The sequence below is a fragment of the Lissotriton helveticus genome, chromosome 4_1, assembly GCF_964261635.1.
Source record: "Lissotriton helveticus chromosome 4_1, aLisHel1.1, whole genome shotgun sequence".
NCBI lineage: Eukaryota > Metazoa > Chordata > Amphibia > Caudata > Salamandridae > Lissotriton > Lissotriton helveticus.
In genome coordinates, this window is record NC_136063.1 from 133,704,055 (window position 1) to 133,729,642 (window position 25,588).

At 46.4% G+C, this 25,588-nt stretch overlaps 1 protein-coding gene across 1 annotated transcript in view; it reads right to left on the reverse strand.

The window, feature by feature from the left end:
• LOC144827959 (uncharacterized) overlaps positions 1-25,588 on the reverse strand; it is a 1,280,260-nt gene that overhangs the window by 1,126,655 nt on the left and 128,017 nt on the right. The window contains exon 4 of the mRNA XM_078686117.1: positions 8,045-8,080. Within this exon, the coding sequence (XP_078542243.1) occupies positions 8,045-8,080 (36 nt within the window). The remainder of the gene's footprint in view (positions 1-8,044; positions 8,081-25,588) is intronic.

Below are 25,588 nucleotides of genomic sequence, written 5' to 3' on the forward strand. Positions count from 1 at the left end.
AGTGATCAGGAACTTCAGTCTCCTTTTCACTTTCTAACTGCTCACATTGTCTGGTTCTTTACTACCTTGGTGCCCCGGCCATCTCGAGTGGAGGATGGCTCCCTATTAAGACATCATCTCCAAAATAAAAGTAACAAGGAAAGGGCAAGTGAAAGAGGACTATCAATAGACAAACAGATAAAGTCATCCAGCTCTCAGATGAGCCTTTCAACTAAGACGTCGGCCATCTTGAAATGCCTCTTATAACACCAATGAAGGGAAACAAGGAATGGTATGGGAAAGTACTCTGAACATTGCGTTGGCAATACGCCCTAACCAAATTCTACAGAATTAAACAAATCTATTCTAGACAAAGAGAACTCATAAACAATCACACATTAGGTACAAGAAGAGAGCAAGGACAATAGCAGAAACCACAGGAAGACAGGGGAGCAAGGGGACACATCAAACTGGACAATTGGCAACAAAGGAGAGGAGAGACACCACAAGAATAACATTAGCCCTGTTAACAGCCGGAGACAGATAGTGACATATAGGAGAGGTCACCACTATATTACTTTACGTCAACTAGCAAATATGGCCGATACCAATTTAGAATCAGTAGGCATAAACGCACGTCATAAATTATCCAACATACTTATCCGAAAATGCAGCCAAAAAATTCAAGCACAATCTAATGAGGAAACACCCAGACATGCTGATCTCGGACCCCTCCTTTAACCTAGACAAAGGAATTATAGTAAATGACCTGATATTTTTCACCAGAAGAACGGCTAAATGGCGCACTGTCATTACAAAGATGCTCAACATAAAAACTGTAAGCAATATCCCACATGGCAAAAAAAATTATGATCATACGGACACCAAGACTCAGAGCAGACCTATGCATAACTATTTACAAGAACGGAATAGTGCTTATACAAGCAGCCAATAATGAATTAGAAAAGTTCGACAACATGTTCTTAACCTTAAAAGAATGTGCAGAGAACTACCTAGAGACCCTCAGGAACAACAACATTCAATGCTACTAGGAGACACAACTGGGACAGGAGGCGCATTGGATGGGAAGGATACAGAGAGAACAGAAATATCTATATTATATGCTAATACCGCCCCGGCGCTGTTACTGAGGGAAGAATCAACGCCTCTCCCCCACGATGTGACATCTCCTACGAGTAGGCCAGGCAATGAGAACCTAGAAATAAATGATATGGAAGATTTCACCCCTTCCATACCCCCCTCTACTACAGCACGAATGACATCTAGGACCGTACGAAACGTATATCCCCCAAGCGTGGTATTAAGATCACAAGACACAGATAGCGCATCTCACATCGCCCATTGAGGAGGCGCAGACAACCGAACTAATGACAAAAATAAAAGGAACTCGAGAAAAAGAACAGATCTAAAACACTGGAACGCAAACCGTGAATCCCGAAATGAGCGGATGAGCACTCCTAATACGTCACTCCAGACTCAGAGAGAAATCAAAGAGCTACAAACACAAATAGGCAATATGTCACAGGACATTTTAAGCGCACTTCAAGCAAGCTCCAAAGTCGAGCACATCCAAACATTAGTGCATAATTCTCAAGGAAAGAGCAGTGAGATGACCATGCCATTATCAAATAGGCATAATCGACCAGACAGGAATCCTAATTATTTTTCGGAAAATGAAACCCTATCCTTACTCCAGGCGTATGAGCCTACAGACCGCAGTAGAGGGGATGAAATTAGAACAGTCCCGATCGATGCTAATAGAACATCCAGACATAAGCAAAGGAAACCCAACCTTAACAACTTACAAAAAGTCCAGCTAACCACCAACTTGCAAGAGCTGAACCCTAGTAGCTCAGGGAAAACTTTGATATGCCTACTGCTCAACTGTTGGTCTACTGCAAAACATGCATCAGACATCGCTGCCCTCTTTGTTAACCAGGAAATTGACCTGACAATCCCAACAGAAACATGGCTTTCGGAATCCTCATCTCCATTCATGGATCTTCTAGTGCCCCCTCAGTATAACATTGTGAGATTAGATAGACTAAAAAAGACAGGAGGTGGTATAGCTTGCATTCACCGATCGGATATAGAGGTCTGCCAAATACAATCCGACCCGCTTGAATCCTGTGAATACCTAGGTCTCAATGTACGATCGGCATACAATGAAAGGTGCAACCTGCATGGGTTTTACCACCCACCAGGAAATAATGCTACTTTCATAGACAAGTCAATGGATATCATCACAGCTAACTCTAACACTCACTCTCATAACATATTCCTAGGCGATTTTAATTTACACTGGGACGACAATAAGGACAAACAGGTCAACGCTCTTAAAGACTTTTTAACTGAGCTAAACTTACCCAAGCCTGCACACAGCCAACGCACTCGAAAGAAGCTACATTAGACTGGATAATATCGAGAAACAAGGATACTTCAATCCACTCAATAGTTCAGTGCGACTGGTCAGATCACCAAGCCATAACCTTCCTGATACCCACCTTAAAAAGAACAAGACCACGCAGCCTATCAAACTCAAAAAGTGGACTCGGGATACTAAAGACTCGGATATTGAACTACTAGTAGAAAGTTGTGAGAAGGACTTAAATCTGCCTAACAACTTACAGAATGTGAATGATCTAATGGATCACTACACTACGTCAATAACGAACATAGTCAAGGATAAAAATCCATAGTTTAATGGGACACTGAATGAAGATAGGCAGAAACTAAGACTTGCTGAAAGAAAATGGAGACAGCACCCATCATCCTCCGAGCTGAAATCCCTTAGAAAAATCAGAAACGAGTACAACAAAAAGATCCTCAATTCCAAAAAGGAATTTATTAGATCAGAACTGGATAACGCCCAGAACAGACCACAGAAACTATTTGAGATCTTAAAGCAACAATCCAATAAGTTGGCCAAATTTGCCCAAGAAACTACTAAAACTCAACGGAGTTGTGAAGAATTCTCAACATTCTTCACTGACAAGGCCAACACGCTTGAAAGAGAGCTCAGGTTGGCAGCTGACAACCTTCCCAACCAACCACCCACACTGATCAATGCAACCTCGACAATGGACCGTGATAGGGCTAAAAACAAGGCACAGTGGGATACCTCCAAGCTATATGACCAGAATACCATCGCCAAAACGCTCTCGGATATCAAACCTAATAACCAATATAATGACCCACTCCCCTCTAAATGCCTAAAAAATATCAGCCATATCGTCATCCCAATATGGACAAAAATAATAAATGCCTCTCTGTCTCAAGGGATCCTTCCAGAATGCCTATAAATATCGCCATCTTCAAAAAACCTACAGTGGACCCGGCAGATCCTAATAACTTTCGCCCAATAACCAATATTCCATTACTTGCCAAATTAATTGAGAAATGTGTGCAAAATCAACTGAGCCATCACATCGCCAATTTTATCTGCTAGACGACTGCCAGTCGGGTTTCAGAACAGGCCACAGCACGGAAACAGCGATCCTACATATTGTCATTGATGCGTTACAGGCCCTGGATCACAATCAAACATGTCTTCTAGTCCTTCTTGACCTGTCCTCTGCATTTGACACAGTAAATCATGAAAAATTACTAGCCAGGCTTCATGACAGGATGGGAATGTATGGAAATATGCTGAAATGGTTTGAATCCGTCCTTCAGAATAGAACGCAAAGATTCCTGGTCAACCAGACGCTATCCCCATCATCCCCTAATTCAATTGGAGTCCCTCAAGGATCTACACTATCTCCATCACTTTTCAACCTGTAAGTCGAACCTCTTACAGAAATTCTCCGAGACACAAACATATCCTATCACATGTAGGCGGATGACACGCAGATATACATCAAGATCGCGTCTCTGGAAGACATCAAGTTAATGAATGAGGCCTTAAAAGTGTCATTCCTCAAGTTAACTAGCAATCATCTGAAGCTAAATGCACAAAAACAGAATTCCTATTAGTTTCACCACCAAAGAACCACACAGAAGTGTAGGAATGGACCAAACTGATCACACCACTAAACTGCACCCCTACTCTAGTGGACTCAGCGAAATCACCAGGAATCACGCTAGATAAGAAGCTAGAAATGAAAGCCCACATCAAATCAATGGCAAAAAGTGCCCGTTTTCACTTGAACTACATCAGAAAAGTGAAACCCTTCATTTCTACGGTGGATCTCAAATTGGCAGTCCAATCCTTAGTTATCTCAAGGATTGAATATGGATGTACAACCTTAGCAGGTCTATCAAACATTTCCACAGCGCCACTAAAAGCATGTCTCAATGCAGCTGCAAGACTCATCACCGGATCGAGGAAATTCGACCATATCTCTCCACACCTGAAAGCGTTAAACTGGCTACCATACGAAGCCAGAATTCAACTTAAAATGGCATGTATTACCCACAAAGTGCTCCACTACAAAACACCAAGATACCTGGCCCAGAAGATTGAGCTATCAGGAGGAAGCAGACCAGCCAGGAGTGCCAAGGAGCTGCTGTTGAGACCACCCATCGTCCGGAAGAAGAAAACTTATGATAGAGCTTTCTCCGGAGAAACCCCCAGAATCTGGAACTCACTCCCTCCAAATAATAGGAAAATTCCAAACACGGCAACATTCAAGAGGGAAGCTAAGATCTTCCTAATGAGTAAGTTCCTTACATAGGCAAGACAGTTCATCACTAGCACCGTGACGTAGATGTTTCCAAAACAGAACAACAATGTAAGTAAAGAGAAAGTCACCAGTTATACTGGGGATAACCTTTGTCAGTACTGTACTAATCCAGACTTATGAATGTAGAATCCACGGAAAAAGACACTTCGGAAATATTTGTACTGGAGTCCCAGTACCCCTTGTACAGTAAGCAATTCCAATAACTTTTATTGTAACCTTGAAGATAGACATATACAGGAATTTTATAGATATATGTTATTTCTGATATCAAGTTGCATCCTAAATCTACCACATGTCATTGTATATATTTATGCTAATACTGTATACCTAACCTACCTCATTTCATTGTGAAACGTTTACTGTATAGCTGCACACCTAACCTACCTTATATCATTGTGAAATGTTTTGCCATACAAGATGTATCTTTAACCTACCTCATGTAACTGTCATGCGTTTTAGTCTTCGTTCTGCTGGCTCTAGTACTTCTACCCTTGATCTCGCAGGACTGAAAGGGAGAGCTGTCTTCAGGTGCCGTTTCCGTAGCGGTACCCCTTTCCCGACTGTCTCACTAATATTTGTGATAGAATTACCCTCCGAGGGTAATTTGATATTTTTGTCCAGGGGTTTCCTTTTAGGAGACCCCTGCACAGCTGCTCCTCACTTTCTGCCTCTCTCAACAGTTTTAAATGTCAGGGTTTTTTCTCTGGTGATTTTATTATTGCTCACGGTTATACTGGGCTGTGAAAAACTGCTCTCCGAGGATCCCCCTCCAGCTCCACCAAAGCCTCCCCTGGACGATATTGAGGACTGAAGAGAAAAGGCAAGAAAAGCTTACCGACCTCTGTAGTGAACACGTCTCTTGTCTGTGTGCCTCCTCCCTGACTCCCCAGTACGTCGCGTTGCTGCTGCAGAGGGAACAAAATAGACGGGATACTCGAGCAACTCAGGGAAACCCAGCATTCCTCCCAGGCAACCGCTTGCCCATCTCCTCCATGCCGATAATCTTCTCTAGCATGAATGGTGCAGGAGAACTCCCTGTGCTGCCTCTGCCTCTTCCGGACTCGACGCGGAGGAGTCCGCGAGCCGCTGCCTTGCGGACCCTCTGCAGCTCCAGGGCGGCAATACACCAGTGCGGGAGGTCAGCATGACCTCAAATACACATCCCCCAATTGCCCGAGGTGAGTCACAAACTTCGGACAATTGTGGGGAGGGGGTCGTAAACAATAGGTTTTGCTGATTTTTTACAATCTCCGCTTGCTACATATCCGCATGAGATGAAGGTACCTCCAGAGGCAAGCGACCGCTTAGCTCACGGCTGCCATGTTCTCCCTCCGACCTTCACACCAAGATGACAGTTTATTGGTTGACTCCTCACCTATCAGATCACCCGGTTTTATGGATGGACCTAAACCTGACAGAAAAAGAACTACTGAGGGTGAGGACATTTGTTAGCACACTTCTTCTAGATGACTCAGAAACCTGCTATTTATCTCAGGAGACAGAGGACTTTCTAAATGTAAATGTAGGTTCTGCAGAGATCCGAGTAGTATGGGATGCCTAGAAGCCCTACCTGAGAGGCCCAGTAACAAGTAGGACTACTTTTAAGAACAGGCAGTACAGGGAGGAGGTTGCACACATTGAGTGTGAAATGAAGGTGGTTGAAAGGAGTTTAAATAATGAGGCTGACTTAGTAACATGCCAGGCATACCTTGTGAAACTGTGGACATTGAAGGATCATTTGGAGAGTATTATCCAGATGAGGATTTCCAAAAGATGGGAAGCTAGTAAGCTTGCCCATTTTGAATATGGTGAGGGGACCAGCAAACTTTTGGCAAGGTAGGCCAGGACTGATAGGACACAAAATCCTATAAAACAAATTGACAATGAACATGATAATACATCTGCAGTTAACGATGAAGATATTGGAGAAGCCTTTCATACTTTCTTCCAAGATCTGCATGACGAAGATAATGAGGTAGACAGTAACTGTGTACGAGAGTGGCTAACTCTGAATAAACTTTCATCCTTGAACTCCTCCCAAAAGCAGAATCTGGAGCTTGAGATATTCCAACAGGAGGTCAGGAAGGCCATCTTCACCTGTAAGACTGGTGAGGCTGATGGGCCAGACGGCCTTCCTGCAGAATTATATAGAATCTTGAGAGAAGAGATTATCCTGACCATGACAACCCTCTTCAATAAAATACTGGATGAAGGTGCCAGACCTCCTACTTAGTGGGGAGAAGCCACAATAACAGTGATCTTAAAACCAGGGAAGTCTCCAGCCAACTGTGGGTCATACAGACCCATTTCACTTTCAAACACTGACTATAAAGTCTTCAAAATAATTTTAGCTGGCAGGGTGCAGTGGCGGGCAGTTTGAATTAAAAAATTTGTAGGTCCGCAATTGTCCGGTGGTTTTTGTCATTGATATTTATTTAAGAATAAAAATACCACCTACTTTTGTACATTGGTGTTGGATTTTTATTGTGTCCCGTTTTCTTCCCATTCAACTGTTTTGGTCCTTCTTAACGCTTTACACTTGTCCCCTTGATAAAGCCTAACCGCTCTGAGCCACACCTAGCCAGGGCGTAGCTAAGGTTTTACAAATGAACCTGACTAGGCCTGATAAAAACTCTGCCATCATTACACAGTGAGGTTGCGCAACCACACCAAGTAATAATCCCTATTCTCACAACACATTTAAAGGAAAACATAAAAACTGCTAGTCTAATATGGCAGGGTGATGCTGGATGAAAAGTCCTATGACCCTAGCCAGAATAATGTGTAAAATACAAGCCGGACTGGATAAGGTTAGTCGCTTGACAGGGTTGCCTCTGCAAGGCTGGTAGGATTCATTCAGATTGAATGAAACTCTGGAGCACTGTCTGCACGATTAGTATACTACTGGTCCCAGTGAGTCAGGCTCGAGGGTGAAAGGATATCTAAGGTGGGGCAGATGAATCTATCATATTTGTGTCTTTTATTTCAAAGGGCAGTAGAGTTGGGCCAGAATCTGTCATGTTCACATCACCCTCATGCATCTTTCACTAAACTGCAATATAAACTGCACCTAAAAATTGATTTTATTCTACTTTAAGAAAATAAAAGTCAAGTGGAGAACATGTGACTTCAGTCACTTTACTAGCTTACTTCATCTATCGGTCTACCGGCAATCTTGATTTTTCAAGTTCTGGATGCAAATTTGATCCAGGCATGTTGACCCAGAGAACAGTGGTGACTGAAAGTGCCGATCTGCAGCTTATGCCAGGAAAATATGGCTTGGGGAATATAAAAGCGAGGTCATGTGTTGCACAGATATGTACAGTAAGTGAACGGCACTAGTGGTGGTCAATACTTACGTTGTTGTAAGTGATGGTTCCTTTCCGCATTAGAATCTGAAAGAAGGAAAGAAAATGTTGACAGCCATGTCTGCATAATCGAGACAGCATGCAAGTGTACAAACAAAGGTTTCTTTCCTGAGTGCCACAGGCCAATGCCTTTAGGACAAGTAATCACGCGATATAAACGGAAATTATAGTTTTTATATGTGGCTGATTTAAAACCATTTAAAACATGGGGCAAGAACAATCAATGAGGGTTGGACTTTGTTTGTATGAAGGAATTTTGCCAAAACAATGGACAACATGGTATTTAGCTTTGCTATGTTTATGTTCATTATAGGGGTCCCATCTAGCAGTGCCATCCATTCAGCAGCGTTATACTCACCCCTCTCGGCTGGTTAGTCATTGTGTACAGACTGAAACAACTGGAGATCTCAGATTTCTATAGCACCCTCATTCTCTAGGGCATCTGTCCCATCGCAACATGTGCCCACACCATCCCACCCTAACCTCCCCCATCCAATGCCCTTCCCAGATGTGCATACCCTATTGTAAAACTCTTACGAATGCTTATGGATATGGACACAATGTTTCAACATCAACAGTAAGGGCTGTGAGAAGACTCTAAATAACAACCAGCTTTGGTAAATGCAATAGGTTTTACGTATGTGATTAATAATAGGCAGTTTGTTGTTCTAGCAATAGAAGGAAGCATTAAGACCATGGCCCTCCCACAGCTAATCACATACCTGTTCACCCTCTTAAGTTAATAAAGCAGCACAACCGGTAATAATATAACATGTGAACTGGGAGGATGCCAACATGGAGGTGGGTGGGCCTGCCCTGGACCTCTTTGTTGAGGACCTCATCAAAAACCAGCTGCAATCACAAGGATTATCCAGTTTCTTCTGAGTGGAACAAGCGCATCATGTACCGGGAGGAAGGCCCAAGCCGGGTGCTCCCCCCAGACCGATTCTAGCACGCAACTTTAATTTCCGAGACGCTATTTTGCAAGCGGCAAGAATAGCCCCAACGATCCGTCTGGAGAATCAAGTAATCATGCTGTACCCGAAGTATACAGCTGCGGTAACCAAACGAAAACAAGGTTTTCTGGAAGTTAATAAAGAGTTGAGGTATAAATTTGTCTGTAACCCCTCGGACACTGGGAAATCTACTGGCCAATTACGCTGCAAAGGGGAGTTAGGTAGGGAGCTCTCATCGAAAGAATGGAAGGATATTTACTATAGAGCCCGTCACACGGCCCGTAATGTCTCATCCACTGAAACAGCCACTAAGTTGGCCACCTACTGGTATCTTACCCAGTTCAGGCTCCTTTGGAGTAACCCAGCACTTAGCCCTCTGTGTTGGCGAGCCTGTGGTGTGCTAGGTACTCTCACTCATTTGGTTTGGGACTGCCCCATCTTGGGGACATACTGGCACCAAATTCTAGATGAGGTTGGCTCCCACTTCGACACCCAGATCCCGAGATTTCCAGCATACATACTCTTGGGCCTCCCCAATGCCATCACCTTCCCGCTCACTTCTAGGAGAGGCAAACAGATGGTACTCATTGTGGGTGCAGCAGTACAAAATATCCTTGCACACTGGGGTTCTACCACAGTCCCTACACGATTGGGCTGGCTCCGTAAGCTATGGTCCATCTTGGGGATGGAGAAAATCTCCCTCTCATTAACCAACCCTGGGGCTTCATTCCACGAGCTGTGGGCACTGCTCCTCGCACTCTTGACAACTGAATTTACAGAGATCACCTATCCCAAATATCTTTGATTGTTAAGCTTGGCGGATCCTCCCCCGGCATCTGTCACCGCTGACTCTGCTACCTAGCCGCCTATGGGATCCGATAGTTGGGCAGTGACTTTTTTTTTTCTTTTTTAGATTGTCTTTCTTCTTTTTCCAGGGAGGAGGAGGTGAGTGGGGGGAGAGGGGTGGGGTTGTTTCCTCTTTTGTTATTGTTAAGGCCTGAAGCACGTAATAGTGATGTGCTGGGTTGCAACCTGATGACTGCAGATCATAATGGATCATTTGTTCTCTTTTCTGATAAAATCAATAAAAGACATCTAAAACAAACAAAATATAGTTGAGGTGTGGAAAAGTAAATTTTGCCATGTTCTGTGTCCCTACGCGTCCTCCATCATATGTTATATGTGCATGATTAATATGCATATGTTATTCCCCATGTTTGATTAAAGACGCAATTACAGTTGTGTCCATCTCTAGTATGCCAGTTTCCAGTTCTCGTGAATACTACGAATATCAGGCCTATGTAAAGCTACGTTGCCACGTTTCTCAGTGTGCACGTTATTCCATTGTAAAGTCCCCGTTTCTAGGCCTCAAAAGGGCCTGTACACCAGATTCAGCTCCTGTCTCCTGTCTCCTGAAGCCTCACGAAGGAGCGATACAGCCCCCACCTGTATCCTCGACCCTTCACTTACTTCCTGCCTCACAGTGCCCGGTTCAGCCTGGCTCTGCCTCTGAGTCTGCCAAGAGTATGTTATGATTCCAGTTATCAGTTCAGTCCTCCTCCTCTGCATTCCTAAAGCTACTGAACTGCATCAATAGTTTCCGTCATTGTCTAGCCTTTACGGCCCCATGTTAGAGAAATACTGTATTAATGGTCATTTAATATTCTTCATCACGCACTACATGTAGAATAATGCATGCTCCAGTCTTAGAGTCTGTTAGCTTTTCCCCTCCTGACTTCTAGTTTATATCAACATGTTCCCTAAACATCAGATACTAGATAGGGTTTAGGTACATGTCGCCCTGACTCTCCAGACTTCAGTCTCTGCTCCTAGCACAGAGTTCATAGCCCCCAGCTTCTCCTAGTAACACGTCATCGCCAGTTTGCGCGCACCATCAGGTTAGAGGTCCCGGCTCCTCAGGTAGCCCCCTCCACGGTTTCCGCCCCATTCATGACATATTCTGTTACGTTTGCATCACCTGTCTGTGTATACGCCCTGTTACACCTCTTTTCACCCTTATCTTTCGCGACTGCTACGCGTCACGCCTATTGCTCCACCCACTGCTACGCCCATTGCAATGTAATGCTATGTGTTTGCGATATGTATATATGCCCATGTACTGTTATTAAAAAGTTATCCCTTGTCCCGATCCTGACCCCGGCAGCGCTGTCGGGCCCTGCCATCCTATTCCTGTGCAGGTTGTCCTGTTCCTGTCCTTATGCTGTATTAAACCTGCAAAACTCCTACTACCTCGAATCTTGACTCTTATTTATTGAGCTATCTGTTACTCATTTATACATTCAAAAAGAGAGGTATTATTTATTTATTTACCACAGAGGGACAGAGAACTCAAATACTAAATGCTCCTTCTGGCAAAACTAAGAGTAGAGACGGAAGGGAAAACATGGTTCTTTGACACACTGGAGGAAACCCACGACTGGCTGGAAGGGTGGCACTCAGCGACGAGGCCCGGGAAACCAATGACCGAGCGGCAACACCGACGCCAGTAGTCACAAAGATCAAGATCCACTGAATCCAGCGACAAAGGGGAATGAGTTACCTCGGACTGTTACATGAGACTCTTTGTTACTCTAAACTCATTGCCTGTCCGCCCCTCCTTAAAAGCGCAATGACTCTACCGCTCGCCAACGCCCCGCACACGCAGATCAAGTATCGAGACAACCACGTTTCTACGGGCGAGCACTATACTTCCCGATAAGATGTAAGCCGTTGCTGTGGTAACAGATCGAGGGGGCCTCCGAAGCTGGTGGACATCACAAAAAGCTCCGCAACCCTACACGAATATAAGCGTAGAAGGCACACGCTAGCCCACTAACACATACCCTGGATAGCCTATCCCAGAAACCTGAGGGACCGCCCCTCCTTTTACAGTGCTGTCATGGAACGTGGCGGACTGGGAGACAAGATTAAAAGGGGTCTGGTCCTCCAATATATAAAGCGCAATGGTCCAGCGATAGCACTTATACAGAAGACACACCTGACAGGTTCATCCACCAAAGCCTTGGACAGATGGGGGTACAGGATGGCAATCCACTCGGGATTTACCTCCGGCTCTCATTGGTTGGGAATTCTGATCAACAGACGCTTCCCACTGATGCTCATCGGATCCAAAGTGGATGATCAAGGGCGCTTTGGAGCGCTGACATGCCAATGGGAAGGGCGGCCATATATCCTGGTCTCAGTATATATCCCACCGGCGCTACATCAAACGACCTTCCCAGCACTAGGTACATTCTTACCGTCCCTGCCATCAGGAGACAGCATTATGGAGGGGGGGATTTTAATGCCATAATAGACGCATCTATCGATAAACAGCCACCCAGGGACCTCGGTAGTACAAATCTCAAATTGACGGACTTCATTGATGCCATTGGTTTAATTGACGTTTGGAGAACTAAACACCCGCACTGCAGACAATATACATACCAATCAGGGGTGCATAATAGCCTCTCTAGAATTGATTACATATTCACGATAGCGACTGGGTTAGATCGGGTTACAGAGATTCAACACTTACCCCGGGGAATATCAGATCACTCGCCTTAGCACATGACGTACGCATCCCATAACATAATACGGCACAGGGTGTCCCCAATACATCCGGGATATCTTAAAAACTGCACAATAAACAGGGGACTACGCACGGCCACAGAGCACTATTTCACCGAGAATGAACACTCAGTGTCCTCCCCTTTAATACTCTGGGAAACCTATAAAACGGTACTGCGCAGTCATGCGATTTCACTGATAGCTGGGCACAAAAAATCACAGCGGCAACAGTTGGAAGACCTAGAACAGGGTGTGGCCAACGCTGAGGCAAACCACGCGCTTGATATTACTGACGCTACAAAACATACGCTACGTTTAGCGCAGCAGGAATATAAAGCATTTGCATGGGAGGAGGCAAAAGCAAAGCTCACAGCTACACAGCACACTATTTATGAGGTGGGTGATAAGGCAGGCACGCTTTTAGCCTGGCTGGACAAAAAAGACCCTGTCAGCAGGTGGATAGCCCAACTCCATTTGGAAAATGGAGAGGTTACCGCGGACCCATAATAAATAGTAGACGCGCTTGCCTCATATTATATGGGGGTATACACGACTACAGCCACGAATACAGTTGACGATAACCTTGCTTTCCGCAAAGATATTCGCGTGCCCACAATGCGGCAGGACGCAGCTTTGGCGCTTGACGCCGAGCTAACCGCAGATGAACTCACCTTAGCAATTGGGGCACTCCATACCGGGAAAGCACTGGGGCCCATCGGCCTCCCGGTCGATCTCTACAAAAAAATGGCGACCCAATTCACGCCACACCTCCTCAATATGCATAAGGCCAGTTTAGAAGTGGGAGAATTCCCCAGGGACCAGTGCCTAGCAACCATAATCGCGATTCACAAGGCGGGCAAGCCACTGCACGAATGCGCGTCCTACAGACCAATCTCCCTCATAAACGCTGAAGCGAAAATTTTGGCCAAGGCACTGGCAACGCGACTTCAACCATGCCTAACTACGCTGATCCATCCGGATAAATCGGGCTTCATGCCCCATCGTAATATGGCCCTGAATCTCCAGAGGCTCCAAGGTGTCATAGCTCGAAGGTCCACTATTGCAGAAGGTGCAGTTATTCTCTCGTTAGACACACGCATGGTGTTTGACATGGTCGAATAGCCCTTCCTCTTTGCAGTTCTCCAGCATTTGGGATTTGGGCCCAAATTCTGTGACTGGATACTCCTACTATATAATAAGACCATGGCACACATTGTAGCGAATGGCCTAACTTCAAAGGACTTCTCTCTTGGTAAGGGAACGAGACAGGGTTGCCCACTTTCCCCATTCTTGTTTGCGATATTACTGGAACCACTGGTGGCTTGGATCCGCCAGAATGCGGTTAATAGGGGGCTTAAATGGACTATGGGATGGGAAGATCGCATATCACTATATGCAGATGATGTATTACTCTATAGGGTATCCCCCATCTCGATCCATTAACTGTCTCTTAGACATCTTTGCACCTTACGGCAAAGCTTCAGGCTACACTATTAATTGGTCAAAATCATTGCTTTACATTCTTCATGGCCCCTTGCCTAAATTGCTGCGAAACTGTGAAGTCCAGATTGCAGAACTGGGTTTCAAGTACCTCGGCATATATATCACCCCTCAAGTCATGCACTTCACAGAAGAAAACATTATGAAGCCCCTAGCCCGCTTCTGCCGAGATATGAAACACTGGCGTTCACTACCATTTACTCTACTGGGGAGAGCGTCCCTCTTCAAAATCATTCCGCTACCCAGATTTTTATATGTCCTACAAAACACCTCCTTTCAAACCCCCCCCTCTTTTTTTACACACAAAAAATACTGAAGTAACTAAACTCCAATGGGATGGAGGGTCAGCCCGTATCGCCATGAAAAAACTGGTAAAGGGCTGGTACAATGGAGGAATTGCCCTCCCACATATACAAACATATTATTGGGCATCGCAACTTACTGTAATAAATCAGTGGCTTCATGCATTGCAGGAAGATCCAGCGTTCCGTATGGACCGACATCTCCTCGACACCGAAGGGATAATGGAGCGCTCTATAATAGATTTAAGAAACTGCACTACACGGGACCCACGGCTCATACACTACAAATTTGGCATGCGGTGTAGCGGGCACTGGGCTGGGGGAGGACTCTTCCACAAGCGGCGCCACTGTGGGACACCCGAAAATTAGGGAGACTAAGAAACACCAAGGGATTCCAATAATGGGATCTAAGAGGTATCTCCAAGGCGGGAGACCTCTGGAAAAAAGGTGTGGTCGTGCCATTTACTCAACTGCAGGCCACCTACAAACTGGCGCAGACAGAAACCTACAGATACGTGCAGATCCAACATGCACTTCTAGCAGTGTTCCCGACAGACACACAATCACCAGAGGCCTCCCCACTAGAGGACAGATTACTCACATAACACCTCCAGAAAAAAAGCCATTTCCCTAACATATCAGCTAGATCCCACGGCGGGCCTGAAGGAGAGATGGGAGGCAGATCTAGGAGACCTGGACGAGGAGGAATGGCAAGCAGCTCTGGCTTCCCCGAGGGAGGTGGCAATACCATCTACATTAAAGTTACTACAACTAAAAATCCTTCATCACCACACTGAGAGGGATTTTTCCTTTTACTCCCCCCCACATGCTCTGCATGTTCGCCTTGACAGCATTCTCTGCTCGCCGGACGCTCAGTGTTTGGTCCGCCACAGCGAATACCTGGCTAAAACGATATCCGATCATAACACTTGCTTGGTAGTGGTCCAATGGACACGGCAACGCCAAGCTATCCCGACGTGGCGGTTGAACCCATTGGCGCTGGAGGACGGGGCGTTTAAGGCTGATGTACGAACTGGGGTGGAAGGCTATTTCGCTGCTAATGAGGGCACGGCATCGAGTAGGGCGCTGGAGTGGGACGCCTTTTAGGCGTTAATTCGGGGAGTCTGTATTTCGGCTACCGCGGGAGTCCGTAAGACCCTCCTGCAGGACGTCGCGCTAAGCGAGGATCGCTTGCGCGCGGAGGAGCGACGTAGTCACACGACTCCTGAGGCTCACGGAGCGGTTTCAGCTGCGCGAGAAGAAGTTGCGTCAAAGATGGAGAAGCTCCGCTGCTTTGACTATAAGGAGTTTCTTATTAGAGCTCAGGCTGAACGTGACAAGGTGGGCTCCCTGCTGGCCTGGCTGGCTAATCCTGGGACTCGAGGCACTCGGATTGTGGCTTTGGCTACCCCGGAGGGGCACTTGGTTTACACTCAATCGGAGATCAACACCCAATTCTTGGCATATTATGCACACCTTTATAGGAGCGAGATGTCGATTGCGCCTGTGGAGCTGGATGAATTCCTGTCTGCGGCGCGGCTTCCCCGGCTTGACCCGTATCAAGTGAACCGCTTAGGCGGGGATATCACCGAAGGGGAGATACGCGTAGCTATTAAGCACATGGCTCGCCGCAAGACCCCTGGCGCGGAGGGTCTACCGATTGAATTCTATGCAGCCTACGCGGATGTACTGATCCAGCGGTTGCAGGCGGTTTACTGGGAGGCCTGGGACGCCGGGGTTTTACCCGCAACCACTCGCGAGGCCTTGGTGATACCCTTACTGAAGCGTGGCAGCGATGCCCGCTCCCGCTCGGCCTACCGCCCGCTATCCATGCTCACAACGGACTACAAGATCCTGAGCAAGGTTCTCGCAACGCTGCTTCTTGCTCACATGCGCACTTTGGTGCACCCCGATCAGGCGGGCTTTATTCCCCAGCGCACCACCGCCACCTGTGTGCGTCGGCTGCATCGGGTCATGGGGAGCAATGTTGACGGCCTCCCTGATACCGCTGTCCTCTCGATTGACATCGAGAAGGCCTTTGACAGCGTTGAGTGGCCGTACCTGCTCCGGGTACTGGGGGCCTTTGGACTGGGTGAGCGGTTTGTGAAGTGGACTGCCTTGCTTTATGCCGCGGCCACTGCTTGAGTCAAGACAGGTTTTACCATCTCCGCCGCGTACAGTGTTGGTCGGGGGACGCGACAGGGGTGCTCCTTGTCCCCTCTACTATTCGCGCTCGCTATCGAGCCTCTGGCGGCTCACGCCCGTATGGGCAGAGCTTATGAAAGTCTCTCACTGAGAGGTGATATCCATTACATCTCCCTCTATGCGGATGACTGTTTGATGTTTTTAGCGGACACCGGCGATTCCCTGCGTGGGGCCGAACGCTTGCTCTTAGATTTTGGCCACCTTTCGGGACTACGAGTCAACTGGGGGAAATCCTGTGTCTTCCCGCTGGCACTGAGGACGGATGACTCCCAACCGGAGGGCGAACTGCGCTGGGAGTACCATTGCCTCCCCTACCTAGGTACACATGTCTATCACTCTTCGCTGGCCCTCCTAGAGGGTAACATCGACAGAGCGATCCGGAATCTGCGAGGCTCCATGGGATTCTAGCAGACACTGCCTCTGTCGGTCGCGGGGCGAGTGGCGTTACTGAAGATGGTGGCACTTCCCCGCTTATTATATCTGTTCCGCACTCTCCCAATATGGATCCCGGCGTCGGTTTTTAGCAGACTCCGCTCCCTAACCTCCGGGTTCATCTGGGGATCGGGTAGATGGCGCGTTGCGCTGGCCACTTTGATGCGACCCAGAGCAGATGGGGGGCTTGCGGTCCCGGATTTTGAGTGGTATTACCTGGTGGCGCAGCTGCAATGGCTTACCCAGGCAGTGGCTTTAAAGTACCGAGCCCAGAGGGGATGCAGGGCAGACTGTTTCCCAGACACGTCATCTCTTTTATAATCCTAGGCCAGAAGCTGGACCTTACCCAGCTCACTCTGGAGGAACGTACACTTCGTAGCTGTTGGATTCGTTGCCATAGGTGCTCAGGTACCGCTCGCCCATATGCCCCTGAGATTCCACTGGGGATGTGCACGGCCTTCCCGCATGGAGGTGACTGGTCTGCGCTGGCAACCTGGGAGGAGCTCTGTTTGCAGGTGCTCGGTGATCTTTACAAAGATGGTACGCTGCTCACATTCCAAGAGCTGCGCGACGCTTACGACCTTCCGAGAGGTGACTACCTGCTGCACGCCGCGCTGGTGGCCGGTATTCGGAGACACTGGAGGGGGGGGCTCACCGAGCCACTGACATCCGAGTGCTGCCAATATGTGGTCATGGCGGCTGGTACTTACAAGGCCGTCACCTGCCTCTACCGGAGGCTGTCGACTGAAGCCCTACAGCCCATGGATGAGCTGAGAGCCAAGTGGGAATGTGATGTGGGGCGACCGATTCCTGAGTCGACATGGCCGCAGCTGGTGCGACGCGCGTGGAAGGGCACTAGGAACGCCAGGTTCCAATTGATCCAGTTCTTTACTCTACACCGTGCGTACCTAACACCAGTTAAGATTTCACACTATTTTGAGGGCGCATCGTCGCTCTGTCCTTGATGTGGGACGGCGGGAGCGAATTTCGCACACATGTTTTGGTCCTGTGGTGAACTGACTGGTTACTGGGAGGCGGTGATGGCCTGTCTGAATGCTGTCACGGACCGGCAGATAGACGCGGATATGGGCGCTTGCTTATTGTTATGGTTCCCTCACGCCCCCCGTACTCGCGTTACTAGTAAGTTTTATGATTTGGGCCTGATCCTAGCCAAAAGAGAGATCACCATGCACTGGAAATCCAACCAGGGTCCTAGCTACTTGCGTTGGAGGGCCGCTTTGATGCGATGGGCGAGGGCTGAGAGCGCATTGCGGTTGCAACAGGCCAGGCGCCTAGACAACGACAAGGCCTTGGAGGTAGCTAGAGCGTGGGAGGCCTTGGTGGTAGCACTCCAGCTGCCTGAGCATGAACTGAGTGAAGATGAGGAAGCGGCGGCACCGTAGGAGTGATACTTTAATGGGTACCCCACTGCCAACGAAGCACACGATTACTACATACACGACAGGGGTTCTGAGAGATCGGTTCCCCCATTGACACGGACTACTTTCCTTTTTCATTTTTGACAGGAAGGAGACTTTCTGTTGGTTATGAGCTCACTAAGGGAAGACATAAGGCACACTGACAGGGGGGTTGGGACACAGGGCGGGTATTGTTTCGGGGATTGTTATATATAAATGGCTTCATGTATGAGAAGTGTTATCATCCTGGAATGTCATTTATCGCTGCACTACTTTGCCGACTGCACTATTCTCTTGTCAATCCTGATTGCCAATAAAAATTGTTTTTACAAAAAAAAACTAAAAATCCTTCATTGCATCTACTACACAAGAACCCTGCTACACAAGCTATGCAGGACAGATACTCCTTTATGCCTCCGACAATGTGTTGCTGAAGGCACCCTCTGGCACACAATCTGGTCCTGCCTAATAATTACTCGCTTCTGGGAGGCCGCTCTGCGTACATTGTCACAAGTTACCAGGGTAGAAATCCTGCCTGAACCAAAAAGATGCTTACTTAATATCTGGGAGCCCACAGATTTGAATCACACAGACCAAGACTGGGTAACACTAGGAACGACATTAGCCAAACGTAATATAGCACAGCACTGGGGTTCGGTGTTGTCCCCGTCACATCAGCAGTGGTGCCGCGATATGGACCACACGATGGTGACAGAGAAATCAGTATACGTTCACCGAGGCGGTCCCAGAAAATGGACACGGATATGGGGAAAATGGAATCAATTAAAGGGTGAAATCTGTGAACCTCCCCCAGCAGAGCAGGTGTCAGACGATAGCGACTAATCGAGGAAGACTGACGAGACATGACATATACCATAACGCATTTCACGAAATGACCACTGAGGGGTGTAGGACGCTTATATGTTGATGCACAAGACATAACACTGTTGAAGGAATTTGAATCATAGTTGATGTACACCAATGAATACTCCACTGCTATATTGTTTGACTGTCTATGTATAACTTAAATGCCAATAAAACGTTTTCTCCAAAGTAAATTCATGTTACATGTTGCAATACAGATAAAATCTTGAGTACATATGTATAAATGTGACTAAGACCTACATTATAAATGTAAATATGAAACATTAGTGCTCAAATTAAATAAGTCTTTCTTATTTCTAAAGTAAAAACATTTTAATAGTTTGAGGAGGGATTTCATCAGATTTCTAAGAAGAATATATAATTTAGCACAATTAAGGAACAAAAAAAAAGAACAAAAAACAATGTTCAGCCTCTTGAAGGGGTGTAGATAAACACGAAAGGCAATAATGATGTTCAAGTAGACGTATAGGTGTGACATGCAGAGGGGTTAAAAACAATGTACACCCTGAGATGTTCCCTCAAACTCGTTCTCTGCTGAGCCAATAAAGGCATCCTCTTGTCACAGAGGGTCAGTAAAGAGGACACAGGTAGCATGCTACACAGTGTAGGATGTTTGGTTGGGAGTGTTGAGTTATCATTGAGCCTATGTGGGAAGTGTTTCTATGTCCTGCGTGATGATCATTTTGGATTTTTGATTGGCTCAAACGCTACATTATACAAACAAGGGGTTTATGTAATAAAGAAGGCTTTGACAGTGATTAGCAAGAACACCTCACTTGAACCAGATTGAAATTGATCCAATAATCACAAATAAAAGAACCAACCGGCTGTCGAGCATAACGAACTATATACATCTGACCTGTCCCAATAATGCCCCTACAGTCAGGGCCCACCTTTCTAGCAGCCAAAGCCACAGCTGGCGTGCTCTGGAAAGAAGTCATCAGAAGCTCCCTACCTTACAAGACTTGTTTCATGTGATTGGAACTCCCCCACCCCTCTCTTCGCAGCACTATTCAATGTTGAGTCTCTGCTATGCAGGCAGATAGACGGTATAAAATGCAGGCCATCAGATCTGATGAGCTGAAATAGCAGGGATAAAAAAAGCTGAACTCTCAGAGAGAAACTCCTCCCAGGCCCTTCCTCCTCTTCTCACCTCTTCCTGCTGTCAACGACGCATGGGCGTGGGGGCGAAAGAGGAGGGCAGCAAAATAAATACTCAGATTCACACTGACACCAGTGAGCATACACTATAAATCAGGGAAGGCGGATAGAGGGGCGGCTAACAAACATGCTTAAAATATGTTCTGCTATAAAAAGTTTAAATAAAAAGACACAAAAAGTTTAAATAAAAGACATCGGAGAAAGCAGGAAAAATTGTTAGAAAGCACACTTTAAATGCGCACAGTCGTAAGACAAACCACATAAACGCTGTGCAGCATTAAGAAAATAAAAAGAAGTTCCCATCAAAGTGGGCAGTAGAGAATGAGTACCAAGGCCATGAGAGGCTGATAAGAGAAACAAAACAAAACAAAACAACAGGAAATAGAACACCTACAACCATTAGAAATGAGGAAAAGTAAAATGACAAGCACACAGACTAATAAAAAGTGAAGACAGGATGGAAGCCCCATTTAAGATATATTAAATGCAATAGACTTCACAAGCACAGCAAAAGCACTGTGTAGGCGAAAACTAAAAAGTGACTAAATTACAGTACAATATAGTAAATGTAAATTAAAAAAGAATAGCAACCGCACTCTCACACACACATTGAATTTATTTTTATTTATTTTGACAGTTTTGTATAGCGCAAACAAGACTTGCGGGTATCAGAGCGCTTTACAGGGCACATAACGGTGATTGACAAATACATAGGAATACGATGGGTTAAGCGAGTACATACATGGTAAACATTTTGCGACTAGCACATATCAACAAGAATATATAAGAAAGTTCAGGTGAGTCTGGGTAAGAGGATCGCTTTCACTTCTTTTTTGAAGAAAGCAGAGGACGGATTCAATCTTGTTTCTGGGGAAACGTTGTGGTTTTAATAGAAGATTATCAGTGCTCCTAGTAGTTCTGCTACCACCAGATAGTACTAGATTTTCGGCAAGGTATCACGGTGTTTTTTGGTGCAGTGCCTTATGAGTCATGCATGCGATTTTCAACTGGATTCTGGCCTCAAAAGGTAACCAGTTGAGGGCACGGAGGTCAGGGTAAATGTGGCAATTTCTTCTGGAGCCCGTGATGAGTCTGGCAGCTGTATTGATTGAGGCTCTTAGCGGAGCAGTTGTTGATCTGGGAAGGCCACAGAGAGCGACACTTCCGTAATACACTCTGGGAATTACTAGGGTTTGGACTGCCTGTTTAAAGTAATTCGCAGGTATGAATGGTTTCAGTCTTCTTAGTGTGGTCATCTGGAAATTGGCTGCTTTAGTAGCCGCGCTGATGTGTTTCTGCATGTTTAGATTGTTATCCAGAGTTATTCCTAGGGATTTCGCAGACTCAATAATGCGAGGTTGACCATCAAGTGCAGTTAGGTGCTGCATCCATTCGCGGATCGTGACTGTTTGTTTGGGGGGAGCTATAAGGAGGTATTCAGTTTTTTGTGTGTTAAGTTTTAAATGGTTGTTTGCCCGCCAGATCTGTGTTTTATGGAGCGTTGAGTTAAGGGACTTGATATCATCAATAGAGTAGACCTTAATGTAGAGCTGTGTGTCGTCGGCGTACATGTGACTCTGGCTGTTTGAGGAGTTGAGAAGCTCAGTGAGTGGTTCCATAAACAGATTGAAGAGGAGTGTAGGGGAGAGGGAGGATATCTGGGGTACTCCCAAGGTGACTGGGGTGGGATTGGATAAGGATTGGTTAATCTTGAATCTTTGCGTTCTGTCTTGGAGGAAAGAAGTGAAACATTTTAACACTGTTCCAGATAGACCCATTCTATGTTTTAAGAGGTCTCGTAAGTTGCTGTGTTTGACTGTATCAAAGGCTGAGGATAAGTCAAGTAGGATTAACAAACAGGCTTTGTTTTGATCCAGTATTTGTAAGGCATCATCTATGATGTTGGTCATGGCTGATTCGGTACTATGCCCCGATTGAAATCCTGATTGGAATTGATCTAACAGATTGAAGTAGTCGATGTGGTTACTCAGCTGCTTGTGGACACATTTTTCGAGCAATTTGGCCAGGGTCGATATGTTTGATATATCGCGATAGTTATTCAAGTTTGACGGGTCAGCTGATACTTTCTTTAGAATGGGGGATACCTGACCCGTTTTGAGGATGTGGGGGATGGTTCCTTGAAGAAGAGAGGTGTTTATAATCCTGGTCCATAGCAGCACTAGCTGTGGCAGGAAGGTCTTTAAATGGGATGCAGGGAGAGGATCTGTGAAATGGTTAGAGGGATTCAAGGCCATGAGCGTATTTAAGATAGTTTCTTCACTATAGAACTTGAAGGTGGACCAGGAAGCCTTGTTCTTGAGGTCCAGCTTTGAAGAGCATTTAGGCAGGGTCACTGGTATGGTCAGTGTGGTAATATTGTGTGTGTTGGTGTGGGATAGTAGGTCGTTACGTAGGTCTATCTTTAAATTTTCAGCCTTTGTATTGAAAAAGGCTGCAAGCTCCTCGCAATTGGGGAGTGTTTCTAGACTAGCTTGTGGGGAGTGGGAGACTCCCTTTGATTCATTTTTGATTATTTCAAATACTTTTTGGGGCGGTTCTTGGCTTGGTCTAATTGTTTACATTTGAAGTCCGCTTTTGAGCGTCTAACCTTTCTGTAATAGGAGTTTCTGGTGCTTCTTAATAGTTTGAGGTGGGCAGTGGATGGAGCGGATCTCCATTGTCTTTCAATTGCTCCCAGGGATCTTCTGTCATCATTTAGCCTGCCATCGTACCAAGGGTTTGCATCTTTTGTGGTGACTCTTTTCAGTTGTAGAGGTGCTAGGTCATCGAGTATTGTGTTCATGGAGTTGAAGTAGTGATTGGTCAAGTCCTGTACATCATCTAAGCCATCCAGTGGTGGTGTGAAGATGTGGCTGGTGGTTGCGAGTGTGGTAGGATTGAGGTTATCTAGGTTCCTCCTCCAGATTTTTGTTCTCTTAGGTTGGATAGAGAATAATTTAACTACTTCTTTGATATGGAATGTGATTATGTGATGGTCGGACCAGTCGCAAGGAAGAATCGAGTCAAGCTGAATAGAGTATGCTTTGGAGATCACTAGATCAAGGGTTGAGCCCTTATCGTGGGTGGGACTATCGCAAAATTGGGAGAGGTTGAGGTCGGACAGGAAAGCTTTGAGGCTGTTGACCTCTGGGTCATTTAGATCGTTCCAGTGGAGGTTGAAGTCCCCCAGGAAGATCTGAGTAGTCTGTTGACTGACGTTTGTTGCTAAAATATCCATGATGTGCTCGATGAAGGTAAGGTTGTTGCCTGGAGGATGGTAGAAAGAGTGAAGTGAGCGTATTGGTTTGTTATTGCTCGAGATGTCAAGGCAGAGGTATTCACATGAGGAGAATACCGGGGAGTTAGTGCGGTTCACAGGGAGGTTATTCCTATGAATGTAGGCAATGCCACCCCCTAGCTTATCAGGTCAATCCAGTCTTGTGATGTAATAGTTTGGGGGAACTAAAATGTCTAAGATGGGTTAGGATGAGTCGTTTAACCAGGTTTCCGTCAGGATGATAAGGCCAGGTTTGTTAGTTATAATGAGGTCAGCTAGATCTACAGTTTAGTAGGATACATTTTAGCTGGGCCTTGGTCAGAGTGGTGTTCTGGTCATGGGAGATGGGAATTCTTTTGAGGTTATTTTCGTCAATACCTCTGGGGGCGCGTCTTATACTTCTAGATGCATTGGGCAGGATGGGTTGGATTAAGGACCATTTCTGATTGTCGTCTGTATGTGCTGGTGTAGAGGGAAGGGAAGGGAGTTCGTAGGAACGAAGCAGGGAAGTGAGCTCATTTGGAGATTGGTCTCGCTTTTCCCTAGTCGGGCGGGATGAGGCATTAGGGTAGGGTACTGTATTCCATTTGGAGAGTTGAGGTAGGGGGCTAGAGCACTGCCGATGCATAGTCTTAGTGAGATGGACTGATGCCGGATCAAGTCATGCAGCGTTTGGATGTCCTCTTTTATTTGTTGAAGGGATAGAAGTATCACATCTAGTCTGGGGACAGGTGTCGGAGTTATCATGTTGATGGGCTGAACTGCTGGTGTGGTGTCCAGGGGCAAGAGGTGAGCTGATTCGATGGATGATGGTATTTCGGTGTGGGAGTCCATAGGGCAGGGGTGGGTGGAAAGAGGATGAGAAAAGGTGTTTAGGAGGGTCTAATTCGTTGTGTGACAAACTTGTAGAGTGGTGGTGATTAGAGAGGGGGGAGTGAAGAGGGGACGTGAAGGTTTAATGATATGAGCTATGGGAGGAAGATCGGTGAGATTTATAGTGCAGGGAGAGGGAGAGGATGAACCGGCGAGTGGATCTGGAGTAAGTGTGTGGGAGGAAGAGATTGGGGCAGCACCCGCAATGAGGTGGGTTAAGGTGTGATTATGGAGACGGGGTGGGGGGTTGAGGATGCGGGGCGTGAGCAGGGCCGGACTGGCTACCAGGCATTTTGGCATTCTGCAGAGCTGGGGGCTGATGTCACTGCGGTGGGGGGTAATTTCGTAGATGGAGACCTGCGTGTGCCTCGAAATCAACAATGCAAAACGAATTTCGTTTTGCACACGCAGGTCCCCATCAACGAAATCAGCCCCCAGCACTGTAGAATGTCAAAATGCCCGGCAGCCAGTCCGGCCCTGGGCGTGAGGGAGATCTGGGGTCGAGGTGATGCTAGTGATAGGCGAGGTGGGTGTAGTAGGGATGGCTGTGGAGCTGGGGAAGGAGTGGAGATTATGTGGGTATATGTCGTTAGATGGGGTGTCGGGTAGGTCTGAGGTGGATGTATATGTACAGTGCGATACCAGGGGGGAATGATTGGAAGAGGAGTCAGGCGAGCAATCTGACAGAGGGATAGGAGAATGGTTAATGGGGGGGTGGAAAAGAGTATTGCCACCTTCGCTTAGAAGCTAGGGAAGATGTTATCCAGTAAATTCAAATTATGGTCAGCCGCCTGCAAGAGGATAATCCTAGTATGATAAATGGTAAAAATAGTCGTTGCTTTGTAGAACGGAGAGAGAGTGATATTTAGTGTGAAACCGTGTGCGGTTTTTTGGTTGATGCAATTGAGAATAGGGCGAGAAAGGTTTTCCGCCATTGTGCCTTTTGGTGTAGAATA